General features: G+C 46.7%; 1 protein-coding gene across 1 annotated transcript in view; it reads right to left on the bottom strand.

Moving 5' to 3' along the window:
- robo3 (roundabout, axon guidance receptor, homolog 3 (Drosophila)) overlaps positions 1 to 15,881 on the bottom strand; it is a 322,494-nt gene that overhangs the window by 267,803 nt on the left and 38,810 nt on the right. Inside the window, exon 2 of the mRNA XM_078198844.1 lies at positions 2,412 to 2,738. Within this exon, the coding sequence (XP_078054970.1) occupies positions 2,412 to 2,738 (327 nt within the window). The remainder of the gene's footprint in view (positions 1 to 2,411; positions 2,739 to 15,881) is intronic.

Here is a 15,881-nt window from a genome sequence, read left to right as displayed (position 1 = left end):
GGCCGAAAGTGGGAACCCACGCTGCTACGTTTAAGCTTAAGTTTATTTATTTGTGTCACAAGTAGGCTTACATTGACACTGCAATGAAGTTACTGTGAAAATCGCCTAGTTCCCACACTCTGGCGCCTGTTCGGGTACACTGAGGGAGAATTTAGCATAACCAACGCACCGAAGCAACACGTCTTTCAGACAGTGGGAGGAAACCGGAGTGTACCCGGAGGAAATCCACACAGATACGGGGAGAATGTGTAGACTCCACACGGTGACCCGAGGCCGGAATAAACCCGGGTCCCTGGCACTGGGTATGGAGAGCAGGGTGATGCTAGCTAACAATCTTGCGCTGGGACTGTAATACAAACATTACGACAGAGCTCCGAGCTTCCTGCCTTATACACCATTTGGATCTGCTCTTTCCTGGAACTGGCACAGTTTGAAGGCTCCCTTTTAGGATTTAAAAATTCCATAAAATGCAAACTGGGAATGATGGACTTTCTTACGACGCTGAGGGCTGACTATATTCCGCTATCATTCCCATAATCATGCTGGATAATAAGATATAGGAGCAGAGTTAGGCCATTCAGCCCATCGAGTGATGGAAGTCAATGGGAAAACAGAGCAATGAAGCCAGTTGCCAACCCTCTTCCCTGCTCAAGGTGTTTCTCCCCTTTCCTTGTTGCAATGCCCAACTGAATACCCCTTCTCCATCCACCAATACCTAAATGCCAACAGGGAGGCTGGGGCCAGCCTGCTGTCCCCTTTCCCTGGGCCACGCCCTGGTTACGGGCATTCTCTTGGGTTGAAGGCAAGGGTAGGTGTAGCGGGAAGGGGCATTTGTACCTCGAAGTTCAGCAACAAAGGAACAGCATCTCGGGGAAAGACTGCACTTCCTCCAAAGTAGCTCCCATTCAATGAGTTGCTTCAGCCTTGAATCTCTGCCAGGGACAGTAAGACAGGAGGCTCTTGTCACTTTAAGATTCCTTACTGTCTCTCGGGGTGGCTGCAGTGGTGCCCCCAGCCTTGGTGCTTGGGCATTGATCTCCTAATGCTGGAGGGGTGTAGGGTTGCAGCATTACTGAAGAGACCCTCAATACATTTTCACACTCTCGAAAGTCCAGCTCCGAGCAGCTTACACAATAGAAATAAACATGACACATCTTGTCATTTTGAGGCAAACAGATTTCAGTCCTCAAAGCGTTAAAGGCTTTTGACATGAGCTGTCAGCAAAATGGGAAACTGTGGCTTGAGGTTGTCCTAATGGCGTGGGCCTGTCAGTCGCAGCCCACAAGGCTGTAACACCTCGCAAACACTGACATTGCAATTCGGGTGTTAATGTTCTGTGAGCGTTGACCTTTGGCCTCTGCTAGCTGGAAGCTGCAATGCTCAGCCGAGCAATATTGATCGACTGATCAATGGCTTAACTCAACCAAACGACATTTGATAAACACTCGGCGTGAAAAGGGTTTCGAGGATGCTTGGGACAAGGGGCTGGCTCCAATTATAATCGCTCATAGCTGCCATCTCTAATGAATTGGAAATTCAGCATCACTTCCTACAGCAAATGGAGTCCCTCTTATAAATGGAGAGATTGAAGTCAATGTCCTATCCAAGTTCAAACAAACCGATGGGACCGAAACAGTCCCTGGGATCAGAGCACAGAAAGAATGTTGAATTCACAGAATCATTTTTACCATATGAGGCCATTTGGCCCATCGTGCCTGTACTGGCTCTATGAAAAAGCTACCATATTAGCTCTCCACTCTCCTGCTCTCTCTCCGTAGACCTACAAATCTTTCCTTTTGCCATCACTTTTGCAATTTGCTTTGGAAGTCACTATTGAATCTGCTTCCACCTCTCTTTCAGGCAGATCAGATCACTATAGAAAAACATTCCTCCTCTTACGCTTAGGTTCTTAGCCTAGAACCTAAGTATATCTACATAGATATATTTCTAATAAAAAAAGGGATAAGAGGATGTGGAAAACAGGTTGGGAGGTGGATTTGAGACCAGGGAGAGATCAAGCCATGATCTGATTGAATGGTGGAGCAGGCTCGAAGGACTTAAATTTGCCTTCTTCTGCTCCTAATTCCTATGATCTTTTGTCAAATGTCTTAAATCGGTGTCCTTGGCAATTGGCTCTCTTGGCAGTGAAAATAATTTCTCCCTCTCTGAACCATCAAATCCAGTCATAACTTTGGACACCGCTCTTAAATCTCTGCTCAATATTCTCTGCGCTAAGGTCTGAGCTTCTCTAGTCTCCCCATGTTTAAGACAACGCTGCCTAATTCCTGAATGACACTTCTTGAAGGCATGTGTTTAGCCCGAGGCCTATTGGATCATAAAGATAGGTGTTTGGGACAGTGCATCACAAGGAAGGTGGCGGAGGGAGGGGCCCTTTTCACCCGGACACTTACTTGCTACTTCCAGCGATGCGTTCCGACTGACCGCTTCCCCAAGGTAATTCCTGGCCAGACACACATAGACACCTTCATCCGGCTTGCTCCTCCGCCCGTGCACAATGCGCAGGAAGAAGAGTGATCCGCTGGGAAGCAGCATGCGATGGGAGCGAGGGTCATCCTGGTGTGTCTCCACTCGCTCACCGTCCTTGTACCACTCGATGATGGGATGGGGCCGTCCCTCTGCTTTGCAGTTCAGCGTAGCCGGCTCCCCTTTCGACACAATCAGGTCTGAGGGATGCTCGATGACTCGGGGCGCGGAGTCTTCCAGACGCAGCCGAGAACCTGAAAAATAAAACATACATATGAAAAAAGTTGGATTTGCCATTGTCTTTACCCAATCTGGTGAGCCCTTAACAACCACCTCATTATCTTAGATTTTGAACTCTGTCTTGGAGCAATGCATAAATAAAGTTTAAGTTTATTTATTAGTGTCACAAATAGGCTTACATTAACACTGCAATGAAGTTACTGTGAAAATCCCCCTGTTGCCACATGCTGGCATCTGGTTAGGTGCAGTGACCCAAACAGGCAGCGGACTGTGTCGACTAGGGGAATTTCACAGTAACTTCATTGCAGTGTTAATGTAAGCCTTACTTGTGACTAATAAATAAACTGAGGGAGAACTTAGTGTGGTCAATATACTTAACCAGCACATCTTTCAGACTGTAGGAGGAAACCAGTGCACCCAGAGGAAACCCACGCAGACACGGAGAGAACGTGCAAACTCCACACAGTCACCCAAGGGGATTGAACCCAGGTTCCTGGTGCTGTGAGGCAGCAGTGCTAAACACTGTGCCACTATCCCACCCATATCATATGGTGGAAGTGCTAGAATTCTTTACTTAGCTGCATTATTGCAGGAACACCATCACTGCAGGAATTGCAGCTATTCAAGCAGAGACCCAACCAACACCTCCTAAGGACACCCAGGTATAGCCTAGAAACGCAACATTGCCCATACCCTGGCCTGGGGGGAATTAGACTCAGAAAGCTGACCTCAAACAGAACAGGCATTAGGCCTCAGTGTACAAAAAGAAAATTCTCACTGTAACTTTACATCCAGACTTGCATTTTGCAATAACAGCAATAAAGAGTAGTACCAATGGACAATTATTTCCCACTGCAGCACAGATGTCATTCTATTTTACATGCCCTTATTGACTAAGAACCATAAAGAATCTCAAGGTAGGCTCATATACTTCAATACTGGGAGCTCTTTATTGTTGGTGTACACTCATTCACAGTTAGGTCTGAGTGCCCAATAGGCTCCCACACTGGGCGGAGCTAATTGCCCAGGAGTCACCTGACCCGCACTCTTAAAGGGGCAGTCCGCACCCCAAACCCATGTATTTATATATACATGCTGCACAGATGGCATCTCCCTTAAATATCTCCTGTATCTTCTCTGCTCTATACTGAGCTACATAAACAGTCATCGGGTGGCATTTTCTGGCCGTACTTGCCCCAAAACCGGAAAATTCCACCCAAGGTCAACGGACCTTTACATAGTCCGTGTCCCACCCGCTACGATTCCCGTGGCAGGTGGGACAGGATAATTCCGCCCATTATGTCAGCTGAATGTGGATAGTCAAAGAGTAAGGTTTTAGGGAGTGCTTTAAAGGAGCAGGGAGATGAAGAGGTGGGGAATTTCAGAGTCTGGGGTCTAGGCAGCAAAAGGAATTGTCACTGCTGGGGTGCACAGGGGTTAGAATTGGAACACAGGGTTGTGGAGCTGGCGGAGGTTACAATGGTGGCGAAGGGTGAAACTTTGGAGAGACACGAGGGTGAGACATTTAAAATGGGAATATTCAGTGACTCAGTCAAGGAGAAAGTGGGCAAAGGGGTGAACAGGACGTGATGCAAGCTCCTGTGAAAATCCCAAAGTCACCACACTCCAGCACCTGTTCGGGTACACCAAGCGAAAATTTAGCGTGGCCAATGCACCTAACCAGCACGTCTTTCGGACTGTGGGAGGAAACAGGAGCACCCGGAGGAAACCCACGCAGAGACGGGGAGAACATGCAGACTCCGCAAAGACAGTCACCCAAGGCAATCAAACCCAGGTTTCTGGTGTTGTGAGGCAGCAGTGCTAACCACTGTGCCACCCATATCATATGGTAGTGCTAGAGTTCTTTGCCTAATCACATTATTGCAGGAACACCAGCACTGCAGGAATTGCTGCTATTCAATCAGTGACCCAACCTTAAGCACCCAGGTGTAGCCTAGAAATGCAGCATTGCCCATATCCTGGCCTGGGGGGGAGGAGGTGGGTTAGACTCAGAAAGCTGACCTCAAACAGAACAGGCATTATAAGGGAAACAGAGTTTAGGCTGAGCTAATGTTGATGGAAGGGGAAGGTGGGAGATCGTCTGCAGAGGCTAAAATCAGCTAACTTCACACAGCCCCTCATCAAACTGAGCTTCCCTGATCAGCTTTGTCCACCCACATCAGCTGTGCATTTACCAACTGACACAGTAGAGGAGCTGCAGTTCGACTTGTTTTCATTGCTGTAACCAAACTCCCGACATCTTCGAACGGGGACCATAGAAAGTTTACATTAAGGAAAATTAGAAAAGGTTGGCTAAACATGGGCATAGTGACAGTTGATGGGAGTCAAACGGCAGCTTAACCATTACCCCGAACAAAACTCATTTACTGAGCACCTCAATAAAAGATGGTGCCCCTTTAATCCACCTTCAAGCAAGACGGAGAGGCCAAGCTGCATTTACAGCCATGGAAAATGGCCTCATTTTCCCCGGTATAACTGGGACTGGCGGCTGTGTGTTTATCTCAGTCTGCGGGAGTCTCGCTGCACTTTCAATGTATATTCCACTTAATGTGAATCCCATTTCTGTGACAGACAGATTAATCACCTCACAATCAGCTGCACTTATCTCTCCCCACCCCGAAGGGTTTTACAGGTACAACAATAGGAAACTAGGCATTCTGTTTGCAGAAATGTTCTCCTTATCTCCCCAAGCCTGACTCCTCCACGCAAATACATCTTTATGCTAATATTATCCATTTAATCATATCGAAACGCAGCATATTCACTCACAATGTGCCCTTTTCAAATAGCGCATAAAGTCAATTACTGCGAAAGTGAAGAGTTGGACTGCATATCGCACTCTTGTTATAACACTATCCATCTAATGGACCCTATACTCATTATAACTCGACCTCTGTCACAACGAGGGCACTTTTTCAAACCCACTCAGCATTAAGATTACCAGCGCTCTAGAATTGAGGTGGAATCTCCAAGTATTAAAGATTAATCTCTCGGACATTGCTACAAGTAACTGTGGGGAAAGAAATTACAGCAATCAGCAATATCAGAAAAAATTCATCTGTGACTTTGTTAACATTTCCTTTCGCTTATTCGTTGCAAAAATATTGGAGCTGCAATAAAAAGGTTCGCTGACAGTCAGACGCCACCCAAAGGGTGATTAAGAGCCTGTTTGCTTTCCATTTGGTGTAGGAGTTCGCAACGTGAATGATTGAGGCCAGTAACCAGTGGTGGGTGCTTGGGGGCATTCAGAGGCAGGAGATCATGCGATTAAACCTCCAGGGGCTGAGCTTTACAGCCCTGTCGCGGCCGAGGTGGGGTTGGAAAATATGGCAGGTTGTTCAAAGGTCCATTGGCTTCGGCGGGACTGGAAGATGCCGCAGGCAGTACAACCTGCCATATTTTCCAACCCCACCTCGGCCGCGACAGGGCTGTAAAGCTCAGCCCCTGGAAGGTCTGTAAAATCTCACCCCAGGAATGCATCCTGCAGGTGCTGGCAACTGTGGTCCCCGTGTTTTTGCACACAGTGGGGCAAGAGGAACAAGATGTACTTTCTCCACAGTCTATGTCCTGACCAAGTGAGATTTATCCATAGAATCCCTACAGTGCAGAAGGAGGCTATTCGGCCCATTATGCTTGGGCCAGCTCTTTGAAAGTGCTAATTGATCAATCCCACTCTTTCCTTATATAGCCTTGCAAATTTTGCTCACTCACGTATTTATCCAATTTCCTTCTGAAATCTATGTTCGAACATGGCACCCACTGACAGTAAGCCAGGGCTTGCTGACTGCTGAAGTGCCCTGCCCTTGGCTGCATTTCTGGCCTCCCTTTCTCGTGCCAAACCAGAATAGGAGCAGGAGTAGGCCATTCAGCCCTTTGAGCCTGTTCCGCCATTCATTTTGATCATGGCTGATCATTAAAATCACCATCCTGATTCCCTCCTTCCCCCCATGACCCCTGATCCCTTTAGCTCCAAAAGCTACATCTAATTTCTTCTTGAGATCACACAACGTTTTGGCCTCAACTATTTCCTGTGGTAGTGAATTCCACACATTCACTGCCCTCTGGGTGAAGACATTTCTCCTCACCTCAGTCCTAAAAGGTTTGTCCCTTATCCTCAAATTATGACCCCTAGTTCTGGACTCACCCACCATCAGGAACATTTCTGAATCTACCCTGTCTAATCCTGTTAGGATTTTATAAGTTTCTATGAGATCCCCCCTCACTCTTCTCAACTCCAATGAATACAATCCTAACCGACTTAGTCTCTCCTGATATGACAGGTCTGCCATCCCAGGAAACAGCCTGGTAAACCTTTGCTCTACTCCCTCAATAGCAAGGACACCAAAACTGCACACAATACTCCAGGCATGGCCTCACCAACTGCAGTAAGTGTGACTTGTTCTGGCAAGCTTTGGTGATCCGCAGAGGCGGGTTCCAACTTCCTGTGGAGAACGTATATTTTGGATTGAAAATGTTAAATGTTGGTGGTGAGACTTGTGTACCATCACACTGCAAGATGTCTCAGCTTAGTGCCTGAGGCCTAACCACTGCAAAGGCTGTGTTTGTCTCATAAGATTAATGGGTGTTGGTGGGGTGTACATCAGCCCATTGGGCATTGACCATGGAAAATGACAGGGGCACAACAGATTACACCACTAAACATCTGTCTGAGTAACAACCACTGGAAAATCAGCACTGGTGGGATTGGGTTGTGTGGTCCAGGATTCTGAAGGATTCAGCACCCAACATTATATTATGGACTATGCATGGTGATGCTTCCAGTTATAATCTAACACACAAGCTAGCCTCACTAACAGGCCTGCGGTTATAATTCAATGTTGCGCTCAAATGCTGTCATTACCAGTTATAAAACTCCCTCTCTGTTATACCCTTCCCTCAATTTCAGACGCTTGGTTATAACACTTCCACTGTCGCACGCCTCACCCTCATTGTCAGACACTTGGTAATAAGACTCGATCTGTTAGACAACCACCCTCATTATCAGCTTAGTGGTACCACATCAGAACTTCATACGTTGGCTCACACACCCCATGATTTGAAATAATTGAATGGAAAACTTGGGATAGACACAACAGCTACATTCCTAGCATGTGTGATCAGGAAACAATGCTCTTACCTGAAGCCCAAGTATTTACCTCAAGTGTTTTCACCTTGATATTTGTGATACTGAGGAAAGATTGTTTGTGTTGAGAAGTGGACATATTCACTCCAACCTTTTCCAGCTTTAGGATAAGCAGAGTCACGGCAGAATGAACCCAAAATTCTCACATGTGTGAAGCTCAGGAAGAGTGGAAGTAGCCGACTTTGAAAAGACACAGGGTGGGGATGGGGATGGGGAAGGGGGGGCGCGGTTCCAGTTCTGCCCAACCCGGGGACTGGCAATTCCCACTCGAGGTCAGTCAAATTATCCATTTCACCCACGACAATTCCCAAGGCGGGCGGGACTGGAAGATTTAGGCCATGGTTTCCTGAAGATCATGTGGCATGGTTAAACAGTGGTTAGCACTGCTGCTTCACAGCTCCAGGGATCCAGGTTCAATTCCCGGATTGGGTCACTGTCTGTACGGAGTTTGCACATTCTCCCCGTGTCTGCATGGGTTTCCTCCGGGTGCTCCGGTTTCCTCCCACAGTCCAAAGATGTGAGGGTTAGGTTGATTGGTTGTGCTAAAATTGCCCCTTAGTGTCCTGAGATGCATAGGTTAGAGGGATTAGTGGGTAATTATGTAGGGATATGGGGTTAGGGCCTGGGTGGGATTGTGGCCGGTACAGACTCGATGCGCCAAATGGCCTCTTTCTGCACTGTAGGATTTCTATGATTCTATGATCACATTGCCTCGGCTACATGCTGACTGAGTAATTAGAACTATAGAATCCCTACAGTGCAGAAGGCCATTCCGCCCATCAGGTATGCAGCAACTCTCCGAAAGAGCATCTTATCCAGGCCCACTCCCCCATCCCATCCCCCAAAGTCCACATATTCACCATGGCCAATCCACCTAACCTGCACATCAGAGGCAACTCACACAGACACAGGGAGAATGTGCATACTCCACACAGTCACCCAAGGCTGGAATTGAACTCAGGTCCCTGGCGCAGTGGGGCAGCAGTGTTAAACACTGTGCCTTCTTTAATGGGATCTGGGCGCCACTGGCTAGACCAGCATTTATTGTCACTCACTAAATGCCCTTGAGAAGATGGCAGTGAGTTGTCTTCTTGAGCTGCTGCAGTCCATGTAGGTACACCCACTGTGTGGGCTGTGTGGTACTACTAAATGTCTTGCTAGGCCATTTCAAGGGGCGGTTAAGAATCAACCAGCTCGCTATGGGTTTGGTGTTCAGACCAATTAAACGGCAGATTTTCATCCCTGAAGAATGATGTGGAGTTGCCGGCGTTGGACTGGGGTGGGCACAGTAAGTAGTCTCACAGCACCAGGTTAAAGTCCAACAGGTTTATTTGGTAGCACAAGCTTTCGGAGCACCACTCCTTCATCAGGTGCTGTGAAAGCTCATGCTACAAAATAAACCTGTTGGACTTTAACCTGGTGTTGTGAGACTATTTATGTCCCTGAAGGATGTTAGTGTATCAGATACGACAATCGGTGATAGTTTCATGGTCACCATTACCAAGACTAGCTTTCAATTCCAGATTTATTAATTAACTAAATTTAAATTTCACCAGGCTGCTGCAGTGAGATTTGAAGCCTTGTCCCCAGATAAGTTTGGGCCTCTGGATCATTAGTCCAATGATAACACCATCACGTCACCATCTCTCCTCATGATGGCTGAATCGAGGTAAATCTTCCACTTTTGGTCCACTTTGGGCGGCACGGTGGCACAGTGGTTAGCGCTGCTGCCTCACAGCGCCAGGGACCCAGGTTCAATTCCGGCCTCGGGTGATTGTCTGTGTGGAGTTTGCACGTTCTCCTCGTGTCTGCGTGGGTTTCCTCCCAGAGTCGAAAGATGTGAAAGTTAGGTGCATTGGCCATGCTCAATTGCCCCTTAGTGTCCAACAATGTGGAGATTAGGTGGATTGGCCATTCTAAATTGTCCCTCAATGTCCAAAGATATGCCATGGTAAATGCATGGGATCACAGGGGTAGGGGACAGCAGGTGCAGACTTGATGGGCCAAATGGCACTGTAGGGATTCTCTGGATTCAGTCAGAAAAATGTTCCCAAAATGTGCTTTGCACAATTTTAAACATAAATTCTTCCGTGAATAATAATAATAGTTACCCTTTCAACCCTTTTACCATTACAAATATTCTTTGATATTGTGAAGAGTGGTCACCGGGCGCAATTAGAGCTGGAAATGGGTTTTGCAGCAAAAATAATTATTTGAATGCGGGAGTGTAGCCCTCCTCCTGTGAGCCACATAGGCTTTGAATCACTGACAATGAATACTAAAAGATACTGAAACACTGAACCAATTCACTGGGGTACACTAGTCAGCTATTTCACCAAATTAAATATCTTTTGTTCTGAAAAGAGCTTTAAAATGTGCTGCCTGGCACCTACACGCTGAAGAGCATGATAAGCAATCTGCAGAATCTTGCAATTTCACTCACTGGGAGGGGCCAGTTTCGTGGGTGGGGCCCCAATCTGGCCAAATTGAATCTTGATGCAGTGGGAATGATTGCAGAAAACACAGCTACCAGTGGTTTTAGTGTCACTTCCATTTAAAATTCCTCAATCTTTCATGTAATTTCTGCCCAGACTGAGCTAAAGAAAAATACCAACGGAAACCCAACACCTTGGCGGCACGGAGGCACAGTGGTTAGCACTACTGCCTCACAGTGCCAGGGACCCAGGTTCAATTCCCGGTCTCGGGTGACTGTCTGTGTGGAGTTTGCACATTCTCCCGAGTGTCTGCGTGGGTTTCCTCCGGGTGCTCCGGTTTCTTCCCATAGTCCAAAGACGTGCAGGTTAGGTGGACAGGCCATGATAAATTGCCCCCTAGTGTCAGGGAGGCTTAGCAGGGTAAAAACATGGGATTATGGGGATAGAGCCTGGGTAGAATTGTTGTCGGTGCAGACTCGGTGGGCCAAATGGCCTCCTTCTCCCCACTCTCCCACGCAGAGAGAGGTTGGGGTGTGGAATGGACTGCCTGCAGTGATAGTGGAGTCAGACACTTTAGGAACATTTAAGCGGTTATTGGATAGGCACATGGAGCACACCAGGATGATAGGGAGTGGGATAGCTTGATCTTGGTTTCAGATAAAGCTCGGCACAACATCGTGGGCCGAAGGGCCTGTTCTGTGCTGTACTGTTCTATGTTCTATGTTCTGCACTGTAGGGATTCTATGATTCTAGTGCTTAGGTGCTGCATGTGAGGGGACACTGTCCCTTCCAAGTGGGGCTTCACAGAGAGCAGAGAATGCAAGGGTGCAATTTGCTGTTTGTTAATTATTGGCCTTTTGGCTCAGATCAAGCCCAAGATGCAATGCCTTATCTTATTAGCTTGGATCTTGATGGGGGTCCATGAATTGGATTCAATTTGAATTTGGTTTTTTGGAGCAAGCAAGGAGATGAATTTGGGTTTGCCTGGTCCACTCTAAGCATTGGCTTTGTAACTTCAAAAAAGGAGTAAAAATGTATTAAAACGTTTGTTTGTACTGTACCTTGTTCTAGGCGGATAACTTAAACACTTTGCATCATTGGTAATAACTATTTTGAAATGTCTGTAACATTTCTTTAACTGTATTGAAGCACCTCAAGAATGCAACATGATGTATGTGGAGAATCTGAATATTATTGCACTTTGTGTGGTGGCCACTTTGAAATGTTTTGTAACGTTCTTTCTGATATTTTATGCATAAAGTATATAATTTGTTTGCCCTGAGATAAAGGCAAAATACTGCAGATGCTGGAAAATCTCAGCAGGTCTGGCAGCCTCTGTGGAGAGGGAATAGAGCCAACATTTCAAGTCTGGATGACTCTGACAAAGGGTCACCCAGACTCGAAATGTTGTCTCTAATCTCTCTCCACAGATGTTGTCAGACCTGCTGAGATTTTCCAGCATTTTCTGTTTTTGTTTGTATTGAACCTGGGAGGAAAATCTCAGTTAGCTTCATGCTACTCAGGGATACAGTTGCCTACATGCAGGACAGGAGGGTGGGCATTTGCCTCATCAGCCTGGACCAGAAGGATTATCACATATCTAGATGTCTGTGTGGAGTTTGCACATTCTCCTCGTGTCTGCGTGGGTTTCCTCCGGGTGCTCCGGTTTCCTCCCACAGTCCAAAGATGTGCGGGTTAGGTTGATTGGCCATGCTAAAAATTGCCCCTTAGAGTCCTGAGATGCGTAGGTTAGAGGGATTAGTGGGTAAAATATGTAGGGATATGGGGGTAGGGCCTGGATGGGATTGTGGTCGGTGCAGACTCGATGGGCCGAATGGCCTCCTTCTGCACTGTAGGGTTTCTATGATTTCTATGAGATGTGCTGTCCAAAATGAGGTTTGGGGAGGGAATCTGCAATTTGATCCAATTGCTCTACAGTTCATTAGTAGCTCATTACCAGCAGAGTTTAAATCAAGGGGTGGGAATCTGACCACATTGCCACGGAAGGCTCCAAGTAGTTTGACCATGCCATATCACCTATCCCTCATGGGAACATTTGTTCAGATGACCACCTTAGACCACAAGATGATTTGCATGTAATGTCCTCGAGTTCCTGAAGGAAAAGGAGATGGTGGATCCTGTCGAATGGTTCCTTCAGCAAACCGTCATTGTCAGAACTTTCAAATAAGCCTCAAAACTGAGCTGGGCTGGTGGTGAGAAAGGCCCTCTCCGTCAGATCCTTCAGGCATGCCTGAAGTCTCAGCGCCACCCCCACGCTGCCCTCAAAGCAGCTTTGGAGGGGAAGAGACAGACACACACCTCCTTATGGAATGTGCCTTTACAAAGATAGTCTGGCGCGCGAGATGGTGGCCGGAACTCTACCACCTCTCCCGCCACAGAATCGGAGCGGGCGAGGGTCCGACAATGGAAATCTCCATTGGCCTCGGACGGGAATTTCCGGTCTCGCTCGAGCGAGGCCGTAAAATCCTGCCCGCAGTGGTATTTGTCGTGGTTCATCCCGAGCAGTCCTGTTCCACAAGTCTTCCGTAGAGCAGGACTCTCTGCTCTACGAGATGATCTCAGGGACACACACCAAGACAAACATCACCTACTGCTGGAGGACAGTTAAAGACACTCTTTGGTCTGCCCCAAACCTTCGCTCTTCCAGTGCAAAGAATTGTCCTGGACCGAGTGTTGTAGACTGGCGGGTTCCAAGCTCCAGGACTAGGTGCTGAGGGATGCACTCAAGCTTGGGGCAGCCACCGTCATGGTGCAGTGGGGAAAGGCCTCTGTGTAAGGCCAACGTTCACCGAGAGGCTAGTAACCGGGTAAAGTCTCTCGGACTGTGTGTTTAATCCTAATCATATAAGGTAAGTTGCCATAGTCACAGATGATCATTGGCTGCTCTCCTCTTTGAGGGGGAGAGCTGACTGATGGTGATTTAACCTGAGGATCACCACACCTCAGGCAAAAGGCAAGGTTGAGAAGGTGGGGCCTTCATGAATAACCTCAGCTGGTCCAGGAATTGAACCCACGCTGTTGGCATCGCTCTGCATCACAAGCCAGCCATCCAGCCAACTGAGCTAAACTGACCTGTAACTGTATTGGAGCACCACAGAGTGCAGCATGCCCAATGTATAAAATTTGAACAGGATTGTACTCTCTATAACCAAAATATTCAAATGTTTGTAACGTTCTTATTACTGAGTTCAAATAGCTCAGAGTCCATCGAGATCTCTGAAGAAACTGTGAATATCATTGCACTTTCCTGTAATGACAGTTTGAAAAAGTTTGTAATGTTTCTTTCAGATACTTTAAGTATACCTATGCAAAAAGAAAGTTTGTTTGTGTTTTGAGGCTTATTTGAAAGTTCTGACAATGACGGTTTGCTGAAGGAACCATTCGGCAGGATCCACCATCTCCTTTTCCTTCAGGAACTCGAGGACATTACATGCAAATCATCTTGTGGTCTAAGGTTTGTCGCTGTCTAAGACCTTTCAGCCAAGGTGCACTGAGGGGAGGGGAGGGGAGGGCCGTATGACTCACATTGAATGTATACAGTAAATATTACGTGTATCACAATTGTATTGAAGAACCTCAGAGTGCAACTTGATCCATGTAGAAAATCTGAATGTCACTGCACTTTCTGCAGTGGCTATTTTGAAATGTTTGCAATGTTCTTTTTATTGTATTGCAACACCTCAACATGCAACATGATCCATGTAAAAATGGAATTGACCACCATTGCACTTTCCCTGATGGCCATTTCAAAATGATCGCAAAGTTCTTTTAGTTATTTTGTGAATAAAGTGTAATTTTGCAAAAGAAATTTTGTTTCCCATCATACAAAATAGGAGCAGATGTAGGCCATTCAGCCTATCAGCCTGCTCTGACATTTGATAAATTCAAGGCTGATCTGTTTGTGGTTCAAGTTCTATTTTCCCATCTACCCCGAATAGCCTTTGATTCCCGCGCCTAACAAGAATCTACCTGCTTTCGTCTTAAGAATATTCAATGACCCTGCTTCAACTGCCTTCTGAGGCACAGAATTCCAAGAGTTCATTTAGGATATTTTCAGGCTTGATACAGAACATTGAGGTGCAGGAGTAGATTTTATCTTCTGCCATTCAATTTGACCAAGGCTAATTTGCACCTTGACTCCATTTATCCACCTATCTCCAGATCACTTGATATGTTTAACTAACAAAAACCTACCAATCTCAGGCTTGAAAGCTCCAATTGCACCAGCAGCAATCACAGCCTCTTGCGAACAACAAGTTTTGATTTCTACCAACCTTTCATTCCGACTCAACCGACTCAAGAACAGCTTCTTCTCTGCTGCCATCAGACTTTTGAATGGACTTTCCTCACACTAAGTTGATCTTCCTCTATACCCTAGCTATGCCTGCAACACTACATTCTGCACTCTCTCCTTTCCTTCTCTATGAACGGTATGCTTTGCATAGCGCGAGAAACAGTATCTTTCACTGTATCCCAATACATGTGACAATAATAAATCAAATCAAATTCCCTCATTACTCCTCATCAACTGATCCTCCGCAGTTGGATTGTGCTTTGGCGTGGTTAGTCATACACACAAGACCCTGTCATCCCTTTGTGCGCCATGTAAAATTTGGTCGCCTGGATGCCAACTTCTTTCCAATACCTCACCCCGGTAACCAATTATGAGCTTAGAGCCTGTTGGCAGGCAATTGGGTATTGGCGGTGGGTTTGGGGAAGGGAAGGGTCACCAAAGCTCAATCTGATCCCATGGTCCACATGTTCACACTAATAACAATCAAATGTAAGGAGCCCTTGTTGATTTCCTCTAAACCCAAGTTCTGTCAGGAATTGAAACAATCCCAACTCCCACCAGGCAATTCAGCATCAAACAGGGATCAAACCTGTAACTTAATTTTTTATTTCCTAACTGCAAGCTTCGAAGCTAAACTAAATAATTATTTTGCTCGCTAAACCCATGGGAGTAAGGGGATGACAGTCGGCAGGGGATAGTGGGTGGTCGGAGAGGGATGGGTGGGTGCAGGCAGACCAGGTATATTCTTGATCACAAACAAAGTTCTGAACTGCAATCATCACTGTGTGTGTGCACACATGTATTTGCATGAGTGTATACATACATGTGTGGGTCTGTGTGCACACATGTATTTGTGTGTGCATACATACACGTGTGAACATGGTCTGTTCTGGTTGAATATCAAAGTGAACACGATCAGTTGGCATCAGTTTGATTAGCTTCCTGTCTGACTTAAAGGCATTTTACCAAATTTAGCACTGCTGCCTCACAGCGTCAGGGACCCGGGTTCGAGTCCCGGCTTGGGTCACTGTCTGTGCGGAGTCTGCATGTGCTCCCTGTGTCTGCGTGGGTTTCTCCCAGGTGCTCCGGTTTCCTCCCACAGTCCGAAAGACGTGCTGGTTAGGTGCGTTGGCCGTGCTAAATTTCCCCCCTCAGAGTACCCGAACAGGCACCGGAGTGTGGCGACTAGGGGATTTTCACAGCAACTTCATTGCAGCGTTAATGTAAGCCCTACTTGTGACTA

This window comes from Mustelus asterias, chromosome 27 (genome assembly GCF_964213995.1).
Source record: "Mustelus asterias chromosome 27, sMusAst1.hap1.1, whole genome shotgun sequence".
NCBI classification, from domain to species: Eukaryota; Metazoa; Chordata; class Chondrichthyes; order Carcharhiniformes; family Triakidae; genus Mustelus; species Mustelus asterias.
This window is presented reverse-complemented; position numbering and strand designations above follow the sequence as displayed.